Below are 25,703 nucleotides of genomic sequence, written 5' to 3'. Positions count from 1 at the left end.
CTTATGACCCGCTATGGTCATGTATGCGGTCTGCCCTTTAAATCGTGGGACATCTGATGAGCTATAGCTAGGGATAGCTTTCTGAGGAGGCAAACCTGCAGATTTAGAAAAATTGTAGAACTGTCATCCGGGCCCTGGCTCAGGGAAATTTCAGTGAGACTCTGGTTCAGATCTCAATCTTTCCGCGGATTTACATCCTCCTGCGGGTTTACATCCTCCTGCGGGTTTACATCCTCTGCGGGTTTACATCCTTCCGCGGATTTACAGCCTTTCGCGGATTTACAGCCTTCGGCGGATTTACATCCTTCCGGGGTGTTCCACGGCTTTGTATCCTGCCGCGGTGAGCAGTAATCCGATAGGAGGACGGGAGTCCTTAACTACAAGTTGTCCCAGAAATGGCGGCGTGAGAAGGCGCAGCAGGAGAGGACAGTGCAGGAGAGGGTACTGGAGGAATTAACAGATTTCTTTCAGTTATCAGGCTTTGGAAACCAGGTGAGACTACCCATCTCTTGTCATTCCCCACCCCCACACCGAAGCCGTGCTCCTGCTTATCGCCCTGCGATATTCACAGTCTGTGCCTTGCGATGGCTTCCTCTGCATTCCTCTCACCATGTGTGTTAAAGACAACAGAGATGTCCTAGATGCCAATTAGTGTAGACGATTCCAAATCTGATTTTAATTTCGGTCTCTTATTTACTTCTATAGAGAGAGAGTGAAGGAGAGAGATTTTATTAAAAAGAATTTGATTCGATTTTTTTCAATGAAAGTGTGAAAGTAGCTATCATGTGAAGATTCAGAATTTATTTTTTTATATTTACTTGGCTGCACGGTAGTTTTTTTTTTTAAGTGCATGTGGGGAGGGATGCGATAATCCCTTTGTGCTTGGGATCTGTAAATGGCTTAAGCTAGTCCAACCAGACACTATTAGCTTTTGATTTTCTAACCATTGCTTCTTAGACTCCGTGAAAATTCCCTCCTTTCTTCATGTGGAAAATGATAGTGAATTTATTTGGGGGAAACATATTAAGTAAAGTTATAAGCGATACTCGCATTTCATAAAACTCATGTTGATGGTACTCAATGAGTAAAGTTCCACAAATAAGGGACTGTCTTTACATTATGGGTAATTTAAATATTGTTTGATAAATGGTTAAAGACTACTGTCAGTTGCACTGCTTTAATTATATTATATCCACTGTATGTTTCTCTCATTTCAGCACTTCCACGTTCGTTCTACAAGATACTATGTCGGAGAGACAGCGACAACAAAAATGTGTCCTTCCACTAAAGAAATATGGGACATACAGAAACAAAGGTAAAAGGATTTCCATCCTGTAGTATTTTTTAAAGATAATGTGCTAATATGCAACTTGAATCTCAAAGAGAGGAGTAGTGTCTTAATTCATTCAGGCTGCTATAACAGCACACTATGGAACGGGTGGCTTATAAACAGCAGATTTATTTTTCACAACTTTGGAGGCTGAGAAGTCCAAAATTGAGGCTCAGTGTCTTGTGGGAGCTCACTTCCTGGTTCATAAACGGCTCTTTTCTTGATGTGTCCTCACATGGCGGAAAGGCCAGCAGAGCTCTCTGGGGTCTCTTTTATAATGGCACGAATTGCCTTTATGAGGGCACCTCCCTCGTCACCTAATCACCTCCCAAAGGCCTCACCACCAAATACCATCACGTTGGAGATTAGGTTGAAACATAAACATTCAGTCTATCGCAGGTAGTTTCCTCGATTTATACGGGAATGAAACATTTCTCCCCAGACCATTTGAGGTACCAGTGTTCTTCGGAAAACGTAAGGTACCCTGTTCAAACTAATTCTCTTCTAAAACATTAGTGTCTTGTACCTATGTTTACTAAGAACGATGTAATGTATGTTCACTAATATTTATAGCCTATGGTTCTTATTAAGAAACTACGTAATGTTCTTTAACTCATTTTATCTTGTTGTGTTAGTCTCTGTCTCTCTTGTTTAACCTTTCCACTTTCATTAGGAAGGCTTATCTATAGCAACAAATAAAGTACCCCGCTCTCGAGAGCAAGATACGACTTACCTGTAAAAATTATTCCAATTTTCTACACTTTTAAAAAAGCCAGCTTATTAGTTAATAACTATAGCTGCCATTTCTGAGTTTCTATTTGATGTGAAGCATCGTGACAACCTCATCGTATGAATTGTTTCATTTTCAGAAAAAATCCTGAGAGGGTTTAATTTACAAATGAGATATATGAGACAGGAAAGGCTGGGCTATTCTGTGGTAATAGAAGGCCCCCAGATGTCAGTGGCTTATTCTTCACTTGTACTACATGTGCATGACAGGTGCGCGTCCATCACAAGGTGATGGATGTTGGGGGTCTGAGCAATTCTTATTGGATGACTCGGAGACCCAAACTGACAGCATCCATCATCTAGGAAATTGTCAGTCACTGTGCCTGAGGGGACGAGGGCCCCAGAGGGACTCGAGCCAACAGCCATGTGTTCTTGCCCAGAAATAAGACGTGTCACTCACAAACCATTGAACTAGTCATGTACACAACCACACCCAAATAAAGGCGGTCAGAAAGTGCAGTCCTATCAGGTGCCCAGAATGGGGGAGAAATGGAAACACTTGGCACACAGCACTACTGACTACCGCATGATAGAATCTGAAGCTCAGAGAGATTGAGCATTCCCTAAAATCACATAGGCAGTAAGTGACAGACCACATTCCAGACAGGTATTATATGATTTCAAGGTCCATGCTCTTTCTACTGCTGCTTCTTTCTACATTGTACGTTATCCACGTAAATGAAGCTCATATACACTTATAATAGAAATTCCTTTACTTCAGTGCTGCCATCCCATCTCCCTCAATCATCTGATATTCCAACAACGGAACTGAGTAGACGTGATAGACTTGATTTAAATCTCCATCATTGCCCATGGGTCCTTTCCAAGTAAATAAACGTATTGTATATTTGGATATCCATACTATTCAAGGATAAACATTATAAGAGAAAACCAGATGGTAGATGAAGAGACCTTCCATTTGTCTTATACTTCATAAAAATCATCTCATGCCTTTCTATATTGTCAAGGAAAAATAACAAAAGTAATGAAAGAGATATGAAAGAGTTGAATAAAAGTGCTTTCAAAATATAAGAAAATGAACAAACCTCTGGCAAGATGGGTCAAGAAAATTAGAAGGCACGGATAAGAAACTTCGGGATGGGAAAGATGTCGAGCTTGCACTTATAGTAAAGATGTAAAAGATAAGAAAATATTATGGAAAAGATGCTGATAATTTGAAAATTTATATTGAATGGACAAATTCTAGTAAAAATGTAATCTTTTTATATTAAAGAAATAAAAGTACAAATATTAAATGTATTCTTGACAGTGCACGAGAATTACCAGTCAATTACCAGTCAATCTTAATTAGTTCTAAAAATGCAAAAAAATTTAAAATAAGATAACAGCAAACTAAATCTAGCAATGATAAAACAGATAATACAGGATGACAAAGCTGTGTTTCTCCAAACTTGCAATGTTGGTTTAACATTAGAGATCCATAATGTAATTTCACACGTGAATAAGATAAAGGAGTAAGAAAAGGATGATTATCACAACGATTCCAGGAAAAAAGGTGTACAATAAAATTCAACAACCAATCAAGATTATACAACAACAACGATAATTCTCGGCTAACTGGAATCGAAAGATATTTTCTTAAGCTGATAATGGGTATTTAAAAAAAAACCACGACAACAAACACCATACGTAATAGTAAAACATTGAAAGCATTTCATTGTAAATCAGAAGAGGCAAGGATGACTCATAATCGCTTCTGCTCAAGGTCTAAACTGAGCCTCCTAGGCATTGCGGTAAGGCAAAATAAGTGAACAAATACATACATACATAAATGAATAATTGTATAAACATGAAAAGAGACAAAAGTGTAAGTATGATTGTCTTTATATAAAATGCAAGAGAATCTACAGAAATAATATCTATTAACAAGTTTTTTGGCTGTAAGACTGATACACACAAAATGATTGCAACGAATAGAAAATAACACTTTCACTGTGAATATACCGTTTATAATAGCAAAAAAATATATTTTGGTTCTGTGAAATGGACTATGAATTGGCTTACTTGGCAAGTCATGTGACACTCGTAAACACTCGTGTGCTTTCCTGTACTATAGAGATTGAAAAGTTAAACAAGAATGGAGACCTATGTGAGTGTGCGTGTGCATGTACTAGATAGAGCCCCTTGCATCTAGAGTCCCAAACAGATCTCCGCGTATCAAACATATGCATCACAGTGAGCCTTGGAGGTGGAACTAAGTAACGTGGGGGGCCACGTGCAGGGTCAGTTATGTAAGATGGGAGAGGTCTCCGCACCGTAGCAGAGTTTCTAGAATTCAGTGTCTGTCACACATGTCAAGTAGCTGGCAGGCAGCAGTGGTGTTTTCTGCTATCATAGCCCCATAGTGTGAATGGGTTTGCCCTGGCTGTGCAGCATCCAAAACCACTTTTCTGGCCTTCACAGAGTTCTTGTGTGCTATGTAATATATTTTATTAAAGATGTCCTATTTTTATGAAATAGCTAGGATGGATTGTGGCACAGGCAAGTGGGAACCCTGATTAACAGAGTACTTAACACCAAAAAATGGATGCGAGCAAAGGGCCCCGAAGGAAACGAGGATCTGAGATCCACCAGACCTAGCTGGATCTGAAGATAGTAAGGATCCAATTGACATTAGAGCATGAAACGTTGGTATGACAAGGCACGCCATGGTAAAACAGTCACAAAAGATACCACCTGTGGTCACTTGAATTGGAATGCCTTTAACGTCAGTATGTGGGTGGACCAAGCAGTTGCTGTTAGGGACTCCTTTCACCCACATTGTTGAGAAGCATAGCGACGAGAAGGACATCTTCGTCTTTGAAGAGTTCTGAAGTGGCTGACTTGTGTAGGCCACAGATGAGATGGGAGATCTGGCACTGACATGGTCACTCTCATTTCAGTGGGGATGTTGGGATCTTGGAGTCATAGGCCAAGTAGAAGCACTTAACCTTCCGGGTCAAGGTGAGTGCTGTTTACCTGAATAGGCAGCAAGGATGGAAGGGTAGTCACATTGGTGTGACCTACAGCAAACCTTGAATGTGGCTAATTGATGAACAGATCCCTTGGATCTTGAAATATTTGAACATCTTAAAAAGTTGCATTTGATCAGTATAAAAAATAAAATATAAATAGTTATTTGTAATAAAATATAAGTACATAAAATATGTATAAATGAAACTCTAGATCTGGTGACCTGAGCCAACTCGATAGTGAATGGTTGTCCCTTACTCACTTTCCACCCCTGACCCAGAACACCATGAACGAATGAACTGCTGAGGAAAAGATCCTACAATGAAGTCACAAGTAACTACAGTAAATCTTCTTTCTGTGATTTGCCAAAAGAGCTGTCAGCTATTGCCAGAGTTACTGTGCGTCTCATTTTAGGACACTTCCTCTAAGCCAGAGGTCAACAGACTTCTTCTGGAAAGATCCAGATTCACAAATACTTGAGGCTTCGTGGACCACTTGGTCTCTGTTGTAACTATTCATCTCAAGTATTATAGAATGAAAGCTGCAATAGATAACAGTATGACGGTGTTGCAGTCAGACTTTATCTATGGATGCCAACATGTGAGTTTCAAGTAATTTTCACGTGTCAAGAAATATTATTATTTTGATTTTTCAGCAACTCGAATTTTTAGAAACCATTCTTACTTTGCAGGCCCCACTACGACAAGCCACAGGCAAGGTTTGGCCCATGGGCCATAGTTGGCCAACCCCTGCTCTAAGCTAATGGAATCACTAGCACCCCAGAACAACACTGAGTAGAGAATCATCCAAATAAGATGACAGCCATTCCTAGGAAGTTCTGGCTAGCATGAACCATTTCAAAAGAGTGGTTTTCAACCTTGGGTGCACAGTGCAGTCACACGGAGAGTTTGAAAATGTGGTCACCTGGGTCTGACCCCAATTCTACTTTAATCGCTGTGGGTGCAGCCTGCTGCTAGTAATTATTTCAATCTCGCCAAGTGTCTCTAGCATATAAACACGTTTGAGGACTAATCGTACAGGGTGCAAACATTTTACAATACTTAATTTGAAAATTCTATACTTCTGGTTTTGGAATAATATTTTTTCTATGATAAATATGTATATTATTCTCTAATTATAAATACAAGCTATACGGGGAGCATGAAAGTATAATTTTCATGTAAGAAAGAATAAACTCTTTAAAATAGAGAAAAGAAATGGGAAAGCATAGTGATAAAGCAGGGGCCACCAGTGGTAGGTCCAGGGATGAACGTAAGCCACTGGTGATGCCAGAGCAAGGTGCAGATTAAAGGCAAGAACCCAGGAGCCCGGGGCTGACTAGGCAATGAAGTCTCATCTGCAAGAGACAGTCACAACCCAGTGTAAGCATGGAAGGACAGAACAAACTCAGCAAATCAAATGATTTGCATTGAGGTAATAGAAAAATAGGGAAGGCCAGAAAAGGTCTTAAGATAGTACTTCCCTGGAGAAATAAAGGGGTGATAAAGGAAGAGATTATATCAATTATAAAATAGAAGACTATTCAAGAAAGATGGCTGATTTAACACAAAGATCTACTTTTACTTCCTCCTGAAACCTCATTAAAACATTACCAGAGGTAAACAGATTCATCAATGGGATATTACTCAGCAATAAAAATGGCAGGAACATGGATGGACCTCCCTCAAAAACATTACACTGACTTAAAAAGCCAGGCACGACGGCACATAGGATGAATGACTCCATCTGTATGAAATTCTGGAGCAGGCAAAACTAATATACAGTGACAGAAAGCAGATCATGGGTTACATGGAGCTAGGAGATGAAAAGATAAATTGGGAACCTTTTGGAGTGTGGTATATGCTTTGCATCTTGATCAAGGTAGTGGTTAGCCCTAATCCCTGATGTTTACATATAAGCAATTTGGGATCAAGCGAAGTTGGGTGAATCATCCAGGTGGATCTGATTATCAATAATGAATTGTTTCTATTGTGCTAGGTAACGAGTCAATAGGAATAGTGCTTTAACCCGCCAAACCTCTCTCCCCCAGCACTTTATTCAAGTAAAACATGGGCACGAAAGTATAAATACTCTGCATTCTCATGTGTTACTTTTTCGTGACTTCTTCATGTTTATATTTACACACCTAATCATAACATGACTATTTCCTTCTGTGCAACCATACAGTAATGTGTTTTTAGAAATTCAGTAAAAAAACACATAACATAAAATTTACCATCATAACCATTTTTAAGTGTTCAGTACCGTTAAGTATATTCACATTGTTGGGAAACCTTTTGCAAATCTGAAACTCTGTACATTAAGCAGCAACTCTCCACTGCCCCTTCTCCCCCAGTCCCTCATAACCACCATTCTACTGTCTGTTTCTATGAGTCTGACTACTTTAGGTACTTCATATAAGTGGAAACATACAGTATTTGTCTTATCATGTCTGGTTTATTTCACTTGGCAAAATGTTATTACGGTTCATCCATGTTGTAGCATGTGACGGGATTTCCTTCATGTTTTTAAGGCCGAATAATACTACATTGTATGTACATATCATAATTTGTTTATACATTCATCCATGGATGGACATTTTTAGTGGCTTCCATCTCTTGTGTATTGGGAATTGTGCTGCTATGAACATAGGCGTACACATATCTCTTTTTGACACTCTACTTGCAATTCTTATGTCTATATACCCAGAAGGGGTATTTCTGGGTCCTATGGTATGTCGATTTCAATTTTCTGAGGAATCTCCATACTGTTTTTCATAGAGGCTGCGCTATGTTTTGTTCCACCAACAATGCACTACAGTTCCAATTTCTTCATATCCTTGCCAACACTTGTTTTTGTAGTAGTCATCCTAATGGTGTTAGGTGATATCGCGTTATTTTTATTTGTACTTCTCTGTTGATTAGTGATGGTTGTTTCCATTCCTAGTTTGTGTGTGTGTGTGTGTGTGTGTTTATCATTGCTATGGAGGAGTGTTGAATGGTGGCAAATGTTAATAGCTGACACCAGAACCTTCTCCCATACACTCATCTGTATATTAACTCAATGCTCACAATTACCTCGTGAGGTACAAACTAATACTATCCTCAAGTTAAGGGGGAAATAATTGTGTGAGTCACCATGGGGTCAAAGTTACTTGCTCTGGACCATAGAATTTACCATTAGTAGTCAAACCTTTATATAACAATCTGACCTCAAATGCTGTGCCCATAACCAATACTGTGGGACTCTGTGTTAGGGCTGAATTGATCACTGGGATGGGACTCACTCAAAGTCTGGTGGGCAGTGTGATGGATGTGGTGTCTGCGACTAAGATCCCCTGAACTGCAGCCTTCTGTCGAAGAGACCCATCATCGCATGTCGTCCCCCTGTACTGTCTCTGCTTTCTCAGACAAGATGTGTGTCGCCGGGATGAATTCAGTACGTCATAGGCCTTTTCCACTGGTGTTTTATTCTCTTCTCAGTGCCCACCCTCATCGTACTTACCCATACATCCATCCCTTGGCCTTTTCACTCCGTATGTCAGGTCCTCATATCACTTCTTTCCCATCTATCCTTGATCCCAAAGACAATCATTTCTACCCTTTTTGTGACTATATCAGACACACTCTGGCCCCATCATCCTTCTCTGTTAAAGAGCCTGTAAAGCAAAGCCACATAATTATAGGTATACATTCAGGCAGAGAGTAATTTGATGGATATGTCCAAATAGTGAAGTGTCTGGGTCAAAGTGGAAGGTGACTTTAGAATGGCTAAGCATATTGTAGGGAATTAGGCTCTCATGCACTGTTAGTGGAGAAGTATATTGGTGGAAATACCATTAAACATCCGTAGGAAACGGTGTCTTATATTGTAAAACATTCACGTGCTAAAAGGAACTCTCGTACACTGTTGGTGGGATTGTACATTGGTGTGTCCACTATAAGAAGCAATATGGAGGGTCCTCAGAAAATTAAGAATAGGCCTGCCATGTGATCCAGCAATTCCTCACTTGGGTATTTATCTGAAGAATATGAAAACACTAATTTGAAAAGATATACGCACCCCTATGTTCATTGCAGCATTATTTATAATAACAAAAATGTGAAAACAACCTAAGTGTCCATCAGTGGATGAATGATGAAAGAAGTTGTGGTATAGCTATACAATGGGATACTATTCAGCCATAAAAAGATGAAATATTGCCATTTGCGACAACAGGGATGGACCTTGAGAGTATCATGCTAAGTAAGTCTGACGGAAAAGGACAGAAACCATATGATTTCACTCATTTGTGGAATACAAAACAAAACAGAAACAAGTGAACAAACAATACAAAACAAAAATGACTCATAGACACGGTCAACACTTTGGTGGTTACCCGAGGGGAAGTGGGATGAAGGGAGGGCAAAATGGGTAGAGGGGGTCAGATGTATTGTGATGGATTAAAACTAGGCTTTTGGTAGACGGCATGCTATAGAAATATGGATTTTGAATGACAATGTTGTCTACCTGAAACCTATATAAAGTTATTAATCAATGTTTCCTCAATAAAAATTATAACAATGAAATATTCATGTGCTATTTCTGGGAAGCTTTAGAGCAGGGACTCAACTCCTGGACCTGCCCAGAAACCCAAGCCATGCTCCACTTGGTAATTTGGCCTCCATCAATGGAATACTCTTTATAGAGAATTCTATTTAAATTTTTAAAAAGTAATTCAAATATTACCACACCAATATGTAAAACAAAAAAACAAAACAAAAAAAAAACAAAAAAAAAGCATATTAAGGAAAAGGACCAAAATTGAGCCATATGTAGTATATCATACACGAAAACAAAATACAGTAAGATCCAGTTTTGTGTGGCAATGCATTTACCAACATGATTTGGAATGTATGTATCTATAAACTAATTATAAAAATGTGTAACAGAAACTATTAGCACACACCCATGCTCACATACACGTTCCCCTTCCTCTGAGACACAGGCCATACATACTGTCTGTCTCAAAGCTGAGCACCCACAGTCATATCTGTAGACCAAAACTTTCTTCCTACACACAGACCAGAGTTCCAGGGAGATACGTCTGTTGGATACAAGGAAGGTTTCTTCTCATTTCTGTAACCACTGTTTATAAAAGCTTCTTTTCCTGACATCGGAAAAGCTGTAATTTTAGCGTTAGTCAACAGGAGGGACTTTACTCTCTTTCCAACTGCACACCAATGAAAAAATATTCATCACAGTAGTTTTACAGAGTATGTCATGAAATGATTCTGCAGCCTAAATTTGTCTGGAATAACTAGAGGAGGGTAGAAATGTATAAGATGTATGTATGCTCTAAAATGGTTTTGCTGATGATCCCAAATCTACAATACATACATTCATTTAACACATATTAATTAGGCCTCTGTTATATGCCAGACATTGCCAACTCAAAGTGAACCCTAATCTGAAATCTATAATCCAGTTTTTCCATCTAGCCCAAGACAGATTTCTCCACTTGGTCAAAGACACCCGGGCCCGCCCAAGCAGGAGGGACTAGCTCCTTAGAACAAAATATCTCCTGTCTTCTCACTAATCTGTTCTTGAGACCTGAAAGCTTATCATCGAAAGAGAACCGCTGCAGGAGCTGGAGAATAACTTAGGACGTGAATACAGACCAATAGGCAAGGACACACTTCTACCACTTACTTGGCTGAGAAATCATGAAAATTGTAATTAACACCTACCTGTGAGCCCAATATTCATGACCTGAAAAGGGACCATGAATACACTCTTCCATGGGGCATCTGTAAGGAGGTCAAAGAAATCTAGTGAGTCTGCCCAACACAGAGCAAATTTCGGTTGCTGCTGGGCAAGTATGGGTTTACTTCTCACTCCATTCCTTCCCTACCATAGCAGGGATGCCGTGCCATGTACTCAGTGGCATAGCAACGATGTAGGCAGAATTCCAAAATGACACAGGAAATAACCATATGAACACACATGATATCTTAAAGGATACTCATGATGACTTTTTCTTTCTGGGAGGATCAGCTAAAACCTGCTGGAGCTTGAGTGGGAACTTAGCAGCCAGGGCGAGAGGCACTAGCAGCTTTATAATACTGTTGTCATCTTTGATTCTGGAAGTATGGGTGTGAGACAGGAATCACACTGAGATGTGAATGTTGAGTTAGTGTGTGTGGTACCCCTGCGGCTTTTATCACATGCCCACTCTCCTGTGAAATTCCCCCAAACAATGCCATGCTTGAGATCACATTTGTCTGTATCGCCTTGAGGAGGGAGGGCTCTGGCCTTGTTTATGCACCCAACCTACTTAGTTGGTCATTCTGGGGATTGCTGTAGCTGTTAGCTGGCTCACTTTTACACTTTCCCTCGGTGACGTTATTTTTGAAGTAATGTCGATTCTCGAAAATGACTGGCTCATGCTATACACCATACATATACCCTGAACCATTACTCCTCCCTTTAGTATTTGATTTTTTTTACTTTTATTGATGAATTTTCATGAAAACGCGTTGATTTCCTGCTGTTAGTGTTGTTTCATGGGATCATGAACTCATGTTTTTTTTTAAACCATTGTTATATTGTTCTGAGCAGAGGAGTGATTTGACTTATGCTCCACTGCTGGGTTGAAAAACAGATGGTGAGCAGGCAAGGATGAAAGCAGAGGGACTAGTTGGAAGGCAGCATAATCCAGGAGATGCATGTCAGTGTCTCGGCCAAGGCAGTAGATGCCAAAGGTTGTGAGTTGCAGGATTGTCCTGAGAGTGGGCCACACAGTGACAGCAACGACACCCCAGAGGAGTTAACATGAGCCTTGGTTGTCATCGGTACACCATGGAGTAATCGGCAGTGAATGGAGTTTTACTCATAAGTGGTTCTGAGTCAACACAGAGTAATTATTGTGCAAGATGTAAAACATACAAACCTAGAAAACCTTGGGTATCAAAACCAAACAGAAGCTGGTTTCTAACAGTCTAATTCCCATGATCCTCCCTCTCCCCAAACTGCTAGTGTTGTTGTCTGCTAGTACACTGTTTCAGTTGAATGTGGTAAAAATAAAACACCTTTAGTGGATCCAGATATGGGAGGCAGAACTGAGACTATCTTATTCCTGTAGATGCCAGAAAGCTTCCAAATCTTTCCATACATACGTTGGTGAGAGCATCTGCGGTGGTGAGGGGGAGGTTGTGTACAGCAATACAAGTCCTAGGAGTGGATACAGGGTGCGATACAACCAAGACACTTTATAAGCACACCTGTGGCTACAATGTCCAATAAAGTAGATGTCAGAGCAAAGAAAAATAAGAGACAAAGAGAAGCAATACATAACAATAAAAGGGTCAATCCACCAGAGAGACATAAAGATCCTAAGTGTGTACACACCAAACAACAGAGCCTGAAAGTACATGAAGCAAAAACTGCTGGAGCTGAAAGGAGAAATAGCCAAGGCCATAATAAGAGTTGAGGCCTGCAACACCCCCTCTCATCAAGACATAGAATTACTAGAGGGAAGATCAACATGGATTTGAGATCTGTTTAGCACAATAAACTAATGGGATCTACCTGACGAATAGAACTCTCCACCCAATGGCAGCAGACTACAATGTTTTTCAAGTGTCTGTGTCACACTCACCAAGATAGACCATCTTCTGGGCCTTGAAACAACTGGAATCAAATTAGGAATCAATTTAACTTTAGGTGGTGAACACACAATGTATATTTACATGTGACATATCGAATTGTACACTTGAAACCTATATGGTTTTATTAACCAATGTCACCCCAATAAATTTAATAAAATAAATAAGTAAGAAAGTAAGTAAGTAAGTAGAAAAGCAAGAAAGAAAGAGAAAAGACCCTGTAGAGACTTGGAAATGGTAGTTGATGCATCATTCCAGTTCTTCATTCAGACCGTTGTTATAGGAGAGTTGATGTTAGACTGAGTTGTCTCCTGAGCTGAAAAGCATTTCAGACTGGGCAAAGAGAAATCTCACGCTGGAATCTCACACTGGATAATTCAGAGTATTGTTGAGAGCAAGGCTGGAGGGAGGGAGAGAGTTTCGGTGGCTGTTACCTCTGTTCTACCTGACCTTAAAGCTTGTACTGCGCTGGCAAGGGAAGCACAGCTTGCTGAGTATTAGTGGAATAAGTTTGGTGGCTGACTGGGTTTGGGAAGCATAACAAGAGTTTGCCTCCCAGGTACTGTTGTAGTTGTTAGAGAGGCCTGAGAGAGCCAAGATTCTGATGCCTTCCTGGTGTATGGCTTGTGTCCAGTCTATCGCATAGATGCATACACCTCTGTGCTTTATAAATTGTGCTCATTTTTAAAAGATTCAACACAGGTTCCTCCTCCTCCTCCTCCTCTTCCTCCTCTTCTTCCTCTTCCTCCTCTTCCTCCTCACCCAGCATGAGCTCTCCGATGATGGCCACCTGTCAGTAATCCTCTCCTACCTAGACGGGTGCAGATTTTCCTTTTGGGATTTGTGTGACTTGTCCCTAAGGGAGGTTGGCATTTTGCTTGCCCTACCGTGGTGTTAGCCTAAGTTGTGGTACATAGTATGTGGGCCACAGATGTGTCTTCAAACTTGTATTTTTGTTCCCCTTTTCAGAAGACAATAATCGTGTTAGCTCACCTCAAAGAAGCAAGAGAGGTTGGGGTTCTTTCCGAGGTAATTTTGACAAGAGGAACCCTCGTTACCAATGTGGTGGATACGAGCCTCAGCCTTACCACCTCCAGGAGGATGATGGAAATGAAGGGTTGAGAGCTGTCCAGGAGGAACCCGGAGTAAGACAGTAAGTCACCAGGCAGCCTGGTTTGCATGTAGCGGCCCCCAAGAGTATGCAACTCTTTCATTCTCCGTGGTCTTCTTCTGTCATTGGAAAATCGAAGGCTCCTCAAAGTGAAATCATGGTTGAGCAGTCCTAAGTGTAGTCCTGGTGTTTTAGAGGCAAGGGCGCATAGAAGAGTTCTTATATAGCCTTTTTCTTCTTTACACCCTCCACCCCTGGCAGCACTCCCTATTCTTTCCAATGCAAGAAGAGGAGAGTGAAAGGGCATATTGAAGACCGTATCCAGATTACTGTTTGGAGAGGTACAAAACCTCTTGAGGGAGCAGTGGGGAAGAACACACAAAATGGAACCTTGGAGAACTGGTTCAAGATCACAGTAAGTGTCCTGAAAAAAATGTATGAAATGTCAAGGAGAGAAAGGCCAGGTGGTTTTATGTTCTCATGTTGAGATGCTAGGTACTTTGCTCGGGACTGTGTGTAATCTTTCCTTTTTATTACTAGGACTTAATATTCTTGTTTATCTGAAGGCAAATTCAGAAAAACAATATAAAGGAGACAGGCTGACTATAGGGAGAATAGAAGAGACTGTCTGTCTAAAGGCAAAGGTGGAACTACTGTCAAAAGATGGAGCAACTCCACTCTGGAGTGCATCAGATTGGCTCAAGCCGAATGTAGAAGATGAGGGGCCAAGTCTCTGGAGACTTTGTCAGGGGCAAGTAGTGTGTGCACTAGGTAGGATCTCCTGGAAATTTATAAAAGGAAGATCACATCCAACACATGGAGTTGACTATTTGTATGAGAGCTTTGAATGGAGAGTTAAGGGATTAAGGAACTCCGTATTTGGCAAAAACATAAGAAGTCATGACTCCAGTCCCTGTTTTAGAAAGCCTTTAGAGTCCAGTAGGAGGTCAGAAAAGAACACTGTTGGATCTGTTCTCCGGCCTTATTTCCATGTTGTTCCCCCTCTCTCCCTCCCTTTCTTTTCACTCTTAGGTTCCTGATGGGATAAAGTATGACAAGACATGGCTAATTAATTCAATCCAGAGCCTTTGCAGTGTCCCCTTCACTCCAGTGGATGTAAGGCAGGATGTTGAAGTCAGATGAGGGGACACGGGGAAGCAGAGGAGACCTGGCTCAGCAGCAGCCATTGCTCTCTGACACTCTTGTTGTTTCAATCCCTGTAGTTCCACTATGTGAAAAAACGGGCCCAGTTCTTTGTACAGGATGCTAGTATTGCCTCTGCATTGATGGATGTCAGCTACAAGATTTGTGACCAGGAGAACCGAAAGGTGTGTGTCAAGGGCATTACCTGTACCTAGTCCTCGGGCGGGAGGACAAGACGGGCTGGTTGTCGTCTTTGGAACTATAATTACTGTCCATAACCCACCTTTTCTTCCTGAAGATACCTATCTTTGTCAATACTTCTGCTGTACCCTATTCCGTGCGGGATAAGTTGGAGCCAGAAGAAATGGAGCAGTTAAAGGTAATGCACACTGAAGGCACATATGTGTACCTCGACCCATTTTCCTTTCTCCAGCCCTCAATTTCCCTGTCACCACCACAGGCTCTGAGTGGCATTTCCATTTCCTTCTGCAGCTGACTATAAACAAACGGTATGATATCTCCCAGAAAGCTCTTGACCTCCAGATGCTCCGCTTTGACCCAGGTATGGCTGACAGCAGTAAGTCTGTGGCCAGTGAGGGCAGAATAGTCTGCCTGGGAGGGAGAGTTAGAGATGAAAATGTGAGAGGGGTTGGTGCTGTCCCTGGACCCCTCTCAGCTTTCTAATTTCTTCCTTTTGGCTTCTTGAAGACTTGGTGGGCTTTGACATGGATATAATCCTGAATCGAAGAAATTGCATGGCTGCTACCCTACAGATCATTGAAAAGAACTTCCCTGAGGTGAGACCTTAGGCCCAGTGCTGGTGCTATGGTAGGGAGTGGAACAGATAGGGCAGAGGGGAGATTTTTCTGCAAGGCCCTGGGTAGTAACCATCACCCTAATTCTTTCCCCAAAGCTGTTGTCTTTGAACTTACGCAACAACAAGCTGTACCAACTTGATAGACTGTCTGACCTTATACAGATGGTTCCAATAGTCAAGATCCTGAACTTCTCCAGAAATGAGGTAAGAAGAAGTAGCTAGAGGTAGGCAGGTTGGATTGAGGGTGGGGGGTGGTACCATCAGAGTGATGATAATGGGCAGCCAAAGGTACCTGAGTGGGAGGGAGGGGACTGCAGTTACAGGATCCCAGATGTCCCTCTTTCCCTGGGACTTCTTTTCAAGTTTCCTCCTAATTTTTTTCAGCTGAAGTCAGCATTTGAATTGGACAAGATGAATGGCCTGAAACTCGAAGAGCTATGGCTGGAAGGGAACCCCTTATGTGGCACCTTCCCAGACCAGTCCACCTACATAAGGTTGGTGATAACCACTGTCACCCTTGCTGGGGATCCTTGCCTCTTGGGAAACTGAACTATCCCCTGAGAGTGCCCCTCTGTAGAAGGTTGCAGCTCTGGTTGCTGCTCTGGTTCTCTGGGAGGAGGACCAATCCTTGCCTTTTATTTTCTGTTTTCCTAACCTGTATGTACAGGTTTCCTCCCCTTCCTTTAACCTGCCTACCTTTTCTGGAGCTCTGGGGGCTACTGTCTTTGTCTGCATCTAGTTTTTCCTAGCATGCTGTCACAAGAGTGTGATCCAAGAAGCAAAACATCCCTTCCTCACCAGGACAAGGATGGTCCTGCCTTGAGCCAGATGGTGGTTCCCTGTACTGCAAAGGGTCCTCCACCCCAGGGTCTCATGCTGAGGCTGGCATTCCTACTCCAAGCTAAGATGGGGGTTCCCCCCAATTTCCCTGAGAAGGGTCCTATTTCCACTGCTCCAGAAAGGTCTCCCCTTGAATCCCAGGCTGACATAGGGACTTTCTTGCCCCATGCTAAGGGCCAAGGTCCTGGTGGCTGCCATCATGACATTCATTCTTCTGATCCAATGCCAGGAGCTGGGACATCCTTGGGAGAATCCAGGGTTCTCTGAGTCAAGGGGCTCAAGTGGGCCATACACAGTGAACAGAGGGCCTCCCGAGGCAGCAGTGGAAGGCAGAGGGCAGAGGGGGTTGAGGAGACAGAAGGACAGGCCTTTCAGAGCACTGCCCCTCCCTCCCTCCACACATCACATCTTCCTGCCTGGTCCTTCAGGAGGTCCCTGGCTAGCCCGACACAGGTATGATCCCTCAGGCAAGGAACCAACTAAGACAGGCATAGGTGCACAAGAGCCATAAAGAGAGAAGGCAGTGATCATAAGAGGGGGGCACAGACCCTCCACCCTCCATGCTGAGCTGGGGCCGGACCCTTTACTCCTTCTGGGGAAGGTGTCCTGCCCCCGTGGCTGCTGTGTTTCACATACCCAGTTCAAAGGTTCAACCAGCATTCAGTGGGATCCCAGCCAAACACATGCATATTTTTCTTTCTTACCTGAGTACTGAGGGAAAGATGAAGGAAAGGGCTTCAACAGGGGAACCATGTTGTCTTTCTTCTTTCCTCTTCACCACCCCCCAACCCATAGCAGAGCTTCTTTCCCTTCCCTTTGCTTTCTCTTTCTCCCTTGTCTCTAACCCCTAGTCTCTCCCATAGATTTCCTCCTATCTTCACTCCATTTCTCTTTTTATCCCCTTTTCTTTCCCTCTCTGTCTCCTGCCCCAGCATCCCTGGCTATCTCTGGGACATGTCCTGGTCCTGGCAGAATGCTGGACTCCCAATGAGGTATCACAGCTCTGGGCTCCCACCTCATTCTCTTTTCTCTGTGGAGCCTTCAGTGTGGACTTGGAGAAAGAAGGGGAGGCAGGTTGGGGGAAGAAGCCCTGGAGCCTGGAGAGCAAAGGCTGTTTCTTATGGCACAGGAGAAGGGAGACAGGGCAATTTAGGTGGGAGCTACCCAGGAGCATGGAGAGTGGGAGAGAAAGGAAAGAGGGAGAAAGGCTTCAAACCCCTGAACTGTCAATCACTTATATTTTTGTTCTTTGACAGTGCTATCAGGAAATGTTTCACCAAGTTGTTACACCTGGTAAGTGCCTACATTCATTATTCTCTATTACTGACTTTGATGGCCTCCACACTTGCCCTCAAGCCCTTTGTGTCTTGCATAGATTATGTGTTTGCATCAGAAGCTCATCTAATTTAGGGGAAAATAGACTCCTCAAAAGACATGAATATGTTCTTTGCAAAAATGTCCATAAACATACATGTATGTGCATACATGCACACAAAAAGGGTGAGAAAAAGAGAGAGGGAGGGAGGGAAGCAGGGATGCGGGAGGGAGAGAGAAAGGGAGGGAGATAGAGAGATAAGGAAGGAGAGGGAGGAAGGGAGAGAGAGAGAGAGAAAGATAAAGTTGTATATAACAGTAGAGACTTACAGGACATCATGATGAAGATGCCCCTTTAATATTGCTGATGGAATTTCCAGAGCCTTTTCATATCTGACCTCTGACCCCCACCATCTCCTGTGCCCATACTTTGCCTAATCATCCAGAGCCACCTCCCTGGGCTGCACTGATGATTTCCTCTTCTCTTCCGCAGGATGGCCAGGCGTTACCTCCACCAATTATTGACATTGACAGACCCTACTTAATAAAGCCCTGCAAGGTGAGGAAGAAAGATCAACAACACTGAGGGTATTGCAAGGGAGGCTTTATCACCCACGTAGTCTCAAATGTCCTTTGATTCCAGGAAAGCCACAAAACATCTGAGACGCTGAAGAGCCTAATCATGCAATTCCTGCAGCAGTAAGTACCACTGAGAACACCAGGAATGGAGAGGGCTAGGACAGATCAGGCCACTCTAGCACAGATCTGCTTATAGGGACTTCCAAGTTCCGCTTAAGATCCGGACCGTAAAGATTGACTGTATTCATTGTTCCCTCACAGATATTACTTGATTTACGACTCTGGAGACCGACAGGGTCTCCTGGGTGCTTATCATGACAAAGCCTGTTTCTCCCTGACCATACCCTTCAACCCTGAGGACCCATCCCCGTGAGTATCACAGCTCAGCTTCTGCTCCTGAGCCCTGTGGCTCCCCAGTAGACACTGGCCAGTTCCTGAAAACAGGCACACTGGCTCGACCACAACCTCTTGTTTCTTTTGCTCCTAGAAGCAGCTTTTGTGAGTACTTCAAGGATAACAGGAATATGAAGAACCTAAAGGACCCCTGTGTGTATGTGATCGGGAAGATTGGGCAGGGAAAGGGGGCACGAAGGGGTCAGTCAAAGGGCCCAGGGTGTGGCTACCCTGACCCTTGCTCTCCTTTCCCCACAGATCTGCGGGTTCAGCTGCTGAGGCATACAAAACATGACACTGTGTGCTCCCTCTGCGTGTTGCCCAAAACTCAGCATGACCTCAACTCCTTTGTGGTGGACATGTGGTTCCAGACGGTGAGCACCTGCTTCCTTCCTCAGCAGGCCCAGAAAGACGCAGGTGGGTAGGAGGTATAGGTGGTGACTCTGTGCCTGGGCTCTTCCCTTTCAGGAAAGGATGCTCTGTTTCTCTGTCAACGGGGTGTTCAAGGAAGGTGAGTGTACACAGAGTCTCCTTTCCAGATACCCTACTTCTCCCTTCCCCTTGCTGGGCTCCCTCCCAGAACTCTCCTAGCTTCCCTGATCCTTTCCCTTTCCTTCCTATTCCTTCTGAGTTCTCCTGTCTCCACACTGCCCTCAAACCAACCTGGTGTGACCTGCATCCATGCCTGCACAGCTCAGGCATTTGGGACACACCTCGAAGTTTAACAGCTTTCATCTTAGATCTTTATGGTTTGAAATTTGGTCCATTTGTAACCTCCCATTTTCCTCATTTGCAAAGTGGTCTAATAATACCCACCTTTAGGGTAGCTATGAAAAATTAATCAAACGAATTTGTGAACTGATTGCCTCAGGACCCAGCACATAGTAGCATCCCTATCAGTGGAAGTAGATTGCCCCTATTGTTACTCTCCCCATTCCCAACACTCTGACTCCTGATGTACAGTTGTCCCCTTGGGCATGAGTATTGAGTCGGACCCTGACTAGGGAATGCTGTGTGAGTTAGTGAAGCGTGTGTGATTCTAAGGGAGTATTGTTGTTTATTGTTGTTGAAGTGGAAGGAAGGTCTCAGGGTTCTGTGCGTGCCTTCACCCGGACCTTCATCGCTATACCTGCCAGCAGTTCCAGGTGAGTCCTGTGCCATGGGTGGTAACACCCAGACCAACCTGGGTTCACGGGCGTGGGAATGTGGTGGTGCAGGTCCTCGGGGTTTCCTCAGTGTTGTGGAAAGCCAACAGGTAGATCCAAGGAGCAGTCCAGCACAGGAGTTGAGAGCATAGAAGTCTCTGGAGGTAGAGCATTGGATTCTCTTCCTGACCCTAACAGTAGAATTATACCTTGGTGAAGTCACATCACCTCTCTGTGACTCAGTGTCTTCCTCTGAAAATGGGATTAGATTGTCTTCTTTACTGGGCTGTTTTACAGAGTAAATATTTTGGGGTTAAAACTACAAATCCAGTGAAGCTGGTAGACAGTCTCTCCAAGCGTGGGCTCTGTGGGAGAGACAGAGCTACCTGTCAAGAAATCTGTGATGGTGGTGGGCAGGCACAGCAAGGAATGGAAGGAATCTGGTTGCCAAGTGTCATTTGGAGTAGGATTGTTGTTGAGGGCATGGGATTGTCCATTCATCAGTTGTCTATGGCTCATTTTTCCTCCAGTATATTCATCGTGAATGATGAGCTGTTCGTGAGAGATGCCATCCTTAAAAAGACCTTGAGTGCTATCTCTATCCCAGTGATCGCACCCACCTCCAGCTCCCTGATCACGTTCACCCAGCAACAGAAGGAAATGGTGCTGGCTTTTTCCATCCAGTCTGGGATGAATCTCCTGTGGTCTCAGAAGTGAGTATTTGGGGTTCACAGATATAGGAGGGAACCCAGAGAATATGGTGCTGAATAATGGGAACTCATAGGTAACTTGGAAAAATAAGTATTTGGATATTTTGCTTCCAAAAGTAAAGTAGTCCTGTGAAAAATGTATACTAATTTTATGATGATATCTGTGAAGATTTTTTTAAAAACAGTATAATGCTCAGATGACATGACCTTGTATCTAGAAAATCCTAAGAAATCCACCAAGAAGCTACTAAAATAGATAAGTTTATCACAGTTTCAGGATCATTATACAAAAATCATTTGAATTTCTATGCACTTACAATGAACAGTCTTAAAGTGAAATTAAGAAAATTATTCCATTTATAACAGAATCAAGAAGAATAAATACTTAGGAGACATATAGCTAAAGTAAAAAACTTATGCTTTGAAATCTTAAAAACATTATTAGAATAAATTAAATAAGACCTAAGAATGGAAGGAATGCTATGTTTATGGATTTTAAGACTTAATATTATTAAGATGGTAATACTATTCAAAATAGTCCACAGATTCAACACCATTCCTTTCAAATCCTAGCTGGCTCCTTTCAAGAAATTCATAAGGTGATCCTAAAATTTACATGGAAATTCAATGGACTTAGAATAGTCAAAACAATATTGAAAAGGAAGAATAGATTGGAGGATTCGTAATTCCTATCCTCACAATTTTAGAACTGCCTACAAAGTTACTGTTATAAAGACTGTCTGGTACTGACATTTGGATAGACAGTACCATAGAATTGAGGGTCGAGAAATAAACCCTGATATTTGTAGTCAGTTGATTTTCAACTAGGTCAAAATAATTTTAATGGAGAAAAAAATAGTCTTTTCAACAAATTGTACTGGAACCTGTATAATCACATGCAAAAAATGAATTTTGACCCTTACCGCACACCATATACAAATATTTCTCAAAGAGGATCAAAGACCTAAATGTAAGATATACAACTATAAAACCCTTCAAAAGAAAACATAGGTGTATATCTTCATGACATTGAATCAGGCAATGGTTCTTATATATGACACCAGAAGCACAAGCAACCAGAGACAAACAAACTGGACTTCCTCAAAATTAAAATCTTTTGTGTGTCAAAGAACACTATCAAGAAAGTGACATACAACCCACAGAATGGTGGAAAGTATTTACAAATCTCATATTTGATAGGTTATACTTTCCAGAATATCTGAAGGACACTTACAACTCAACAATAGAAAGACAATCAACCCAATCTAAAAATGGGGAAATGATTTGAATAGACATTTCTCTAAAGAGGATATACAAATGACCAGCAAGCACATGAAAATATGCTCAACATTATTAGTCGTTGTGGAAATTCAATTGAAAACGACAATGAGATACCATTTCAATACACACTAAGATGGTTTTCAGTGAAACAAAGATAAGTATAGATAAGAATGTGGAGATATTAGAACTTTCATGTATTGGTATGATTGTAAAATGGAGCATTCACTGAGGACAATTTTTTGAAAGTTCCTCAAAATATTAAACATGGAGTTACCATACGACCCAGTAATCTCACATCTAATATACCAAGAGAAATGAAAACCGATTCACTCAAAAGCTTGTACAGGAATGTTTATAGCAGCATTGTTCCTAATAGCCAAAATGTGGAAACAATCCAAATGTCTTTTAGCTGATGGATAGATAAAGAAATCTGGTATATCCATTTAGTGGAATATCATTCAGTCATAAAAAAGAATACAGTTCTGATATATGCCATGACACAGATGAACCTTGAAAACATCACAATAAGTGAAAGAAGCAGTTAAAAAAATCGCGTATAATTTCATTTATATGAAATATCCAGTATAGGGAAATTCATATGAATTGAAAGCAGATTTGTGGTTGCCAGGTTCTAGGGGAAGGGGAAGAATAGGGAGTGATCTGTTATCTTAGAGTTGCTTTTTGAGGTGATAAAAATATTTTAGAATTAGAGGACCAAAAAAAGTGGCATAGACGAAACTTGGTTCATCCCTTCGGCAACTGAATCAAAGTTGTGACAGAAACAAGGAGCAGCAGCAAGGAAAAATTGCCTTGGATCTAGATAAACAAGCCATACAAATAAGAAGAAATACAAGAAATTGCCCTGTAACAGCACAAGGTAGGACAGGGTGAGGACACAGGGCTGCCCAGTTTCCAGAGGCTGAGTGAGATGGAGGCTGCGGCAGCAGCAGTGGCAGTGCCTCTTAAAGGGGTTGAGTCCATGATCGGATTTTCTCAGTGATGGACCTGCTCTGAGCACCAGTGCTGATTCGGCTGCATGCAGCGGGGCACCAGGGACTTACAGGGAGACATTGTCAGAGTGAGGGCTGAGACGAGACTTGCTCTGTACAGAAGTGCCAGCAGTATCCCTTGTTCCCTGTTGAGCCCTCCCCACTCCCAGGGCACAGATACAGCTCTGCTATAGCCTAGACATCATCAAACTGAATAATGAAGGTTGCTCCTCCCAGAGGATTCCCTGAAAACCCGCCTCTCCCAGCTCATGGCTCCACCTAAGCCACATCCAGGTATATCCTCAGTGAGTCAGGTGCTCCTTGCTGAGCAGTGCCTAGACTCACTGGAGGCAGCTGGCCTTGGTTTCTGGTGTGGCCTTTTGAGGCAACTTTAAGCACAGCATCTGTGGATTGCTTGCTGAATCTTAACAGGTGGCCTGGGAGGGGTAGAGGCCTGGGCTAAGTTTGGCCTGCAGCTGGACCCCTCTCAGGACTGTGCCACTGGACACCTACTTCATAAATCCACACTAATAAGACTGGCAGACTTAGGAACTTTGCTTAGTACATAGAAACTGACACAGAAAGTCAGACAAAATGGGAAGACAAAGAAGCAGAAACCATATGAGAGAAGAGAACAGAGATCCAGATATAATGGAGTCAAGTAATGTAACAGCTGTAGAATTTAAAACACTGGTTATAAAGATGCTCAATGAACATTTGGGATGTGTAGATAAATTCAGTGATAACTACAACAAAGAGATAAAAAACGTAAAAATGGAAATAAAAGGAACCAGTATGAAATGGGGAACACATTCTCTGAGATGAGAAGTATATTAAATGGAATAAACCAAGAAATAAACAAAGTGAATAAAGAAAAGGATCAAATGCCCTATCTAGAGGATGGGAAAGCCAAGGACACACAGAATGGCAAGAGATAAGGAGCCAAGACTATAAAATAATTTAAGGAGCATAAGGGTCCAAATATCTGTGATTGGTGTAACTAAAGAAAATCAGGATGTTGAACAGTTATTTGAAGAAATAATGATGGAAAACTTCCCTAACCTGGTGAAAGAAATGGACATAAAACCCCAGGAAGCTCACAGAATTCCAAAAATCAGAGATCCAAAGAGGCCCACAGCAAGACACATCACAATTAAAATGCTAAAGGTTAAATACAAAGAAAATATTTAAAGCAGCAAGAGAAAAACATATAATTACTTACAAGGGAACACCCGTAAGACTGGCAGCTGAATTCTCAAAAGAAACTATGCAGGACAGAAGAGCTTGGCACGAAATATTCAATATGATGAAGACCCAGGATCTACAACCGAGTACTTTACCCAGCAAATCTATCATTTAGAGTTGAAGGACAGATAAAGAACTTCCCAGACAAAAATAAGCTAAAGGGATTTATTACCACCAAACCAATGTTACAGGAAATGTTGGAGGGATTTCTTTAAGAAGAAAAAATACATAAGATTTGAGATTAAAAGACACACACAGACTAAAAGGAAGGGGATGGAAAAAGATATTGCTTTGATGGACTTAAAAGGTATTGAAGTCAGACAGAGAAAGATAAACACTGTATGATTTCACTTATATGCAGAATCTAAAGAACGAATAAATTAATCAAAACAGACTCACAAATATAGTGGACAATTTGATGACAGACAGAGGACGGGGTGGGGGGACTGGGAGAATGGGGTGAAGGGTTGAAGAAGTACAAATTCGTAGCTGATGGATGGTCATGGGGATAGGGAGCACAGCATAGGGAATGCAGTTAGCATTAATACGTTGGCTAGGTCGAGGGACAGGGAAGAGAGGGAGTAATTGGGGGAATCGTGTTACAAACTGTATAGATGTCTAACCAATGTACTGTATACTTGAAACTAATTAAATAATTTTAAAAAGAAACTATAGTTCTAATAAAAAATTTAATAAAAAAATATTTTGGAATTAGATACTTGTGATGGTTGCATTTTCTTGTAATATACTAAAAGTACTGGATTGTACATTTTTTTCTTTGTTTTTAAATTTTATTAAATTAATTTGGGTGACATTGGTCAATATAATTATATAAGTTTTAAGGGCATAATTCTATAATACATCCTCTATATATTGCATTGTGTGTTCACCACCCAAATACAAGTCTCCTTATGTCATTATATATTAGACCCCCTCTACCCTCTTCTACCTCTCCCAACCCCTCTTCTCCTCTGGTGACCTATCAATATACTGCTATCTGTGTCTATGAGTTTTTTGTTAGTTTTGTTTGTTCATTTGTTGCTTTCTGTTTTATATCCCACATATGAGTGAAATCACATGGTTCTTGACTTTTTCCATATGAGTATTTCACTTAGCATAATATTCTCAGATTCATGTTGTCATAAATAGTGGCATTTCATCTTTTCTTACTGCTGAGCAGTATTCTGTTGTATATATGTACCACATCTTTCTTCAATCACCTATCAAAGGACACTTGTTTGCATGTATTGGCCACCGTGAATAATGTTGCAATGAACATAGGGAGATTTTATATATATATAAATAAATGTTTTCAGGTTTTTTCAGGTAGATACCCAGAAGAGGGTTTGCTGGGTCATATGGTAGCATCATTCTTAATTGTTCGAGGAAACTTCATAC

The 25,703-nt window shown here is 41.7% G+C and overlaps 1 protein-coding gene across 1 annotated transcript; it reads left to right on the top strand.

The window, feature by feature from the left end:
* The first annotated feature begins 390 nt into the window (after positions 1-390).
* On the top strand, positions 391-20,797 carry LOC118607736 (nuclear RNA export factor 2-like). The gene is made up of 20 exons (XM_036226550.1): positions 391-492; positions 1,218-1,315; positions 13,708-13,891; positions 14,111-14,264; positions 14,882-14,965; positions 15,073-15,177; positions 15,291-15,371; positions 15,485-15,554; positions 15,701-15,789; positions 15,906-16,013; positions 16,194-16,303; positions 17,906-17,942; positions 18,457-18,522; positions 18,607-18,662; positions 18,804-18,911; positions 19,030-19,088; positions 19,194-19,309; positions 19,404-19,446; positions 20,008-20,080; positions 20,611-20,797. The coding sequence occupies exons 2-20, from the start codon at positions 1,246-1,248 to the stop codon at positions 20,795-20,797; spliced, it is 1,800 nt and encodes a 599-aa protein (XP_036082443.1). The 5' UTR covers positions 391-492; positions 1,218-1,245.
* The last annotated feature ends 4,906 nt before the right edge of the window (positions 20,798-25,703 follow it).

Source organism: Rousettus aegyptiacus, unplaced genomic scaffold (genome assembly GCF_014176215.1).
Source record: "Rousettus aegyptiacus isolate mRouAeg1 unplaced genomic scaffold, mRouAeg1.p scaffold_m13_p_9, whole genome shotgun sequence".
NCBI lineage: Eukaryota > Metazoa > Chordata > Mammalia > Chiroptera > Pteropodidae > Rousettus > Rousettus aegyptiacus.
This window is presented reverse-complemented; position numbering and strand designations above follow the sequence as displayed.

Coding starts and splice junctions, on each gene's coding strand:
- LOC118607736 (XM_036226550.1), top strand. CDS start 1,246: ATGTCGGAGAGACAGCGACAACAAAAATGTGTCCTTCCACTAAAGAAA. Junction 17,943..18,456: donor TCACCAAGTTGTTACACCTG/GTAAGTGCCTAC, acceptor TCTCTTCCGCAG/GATGGCCAGGCGTTACCTCC. Junction 19,310..19,403: donor TGGACATGTGGTTCCAGACG/GTGAGCACCTGC, acceptor CTTCCCTTTCAG/GAAAGGATGCTCTGTTTCTC.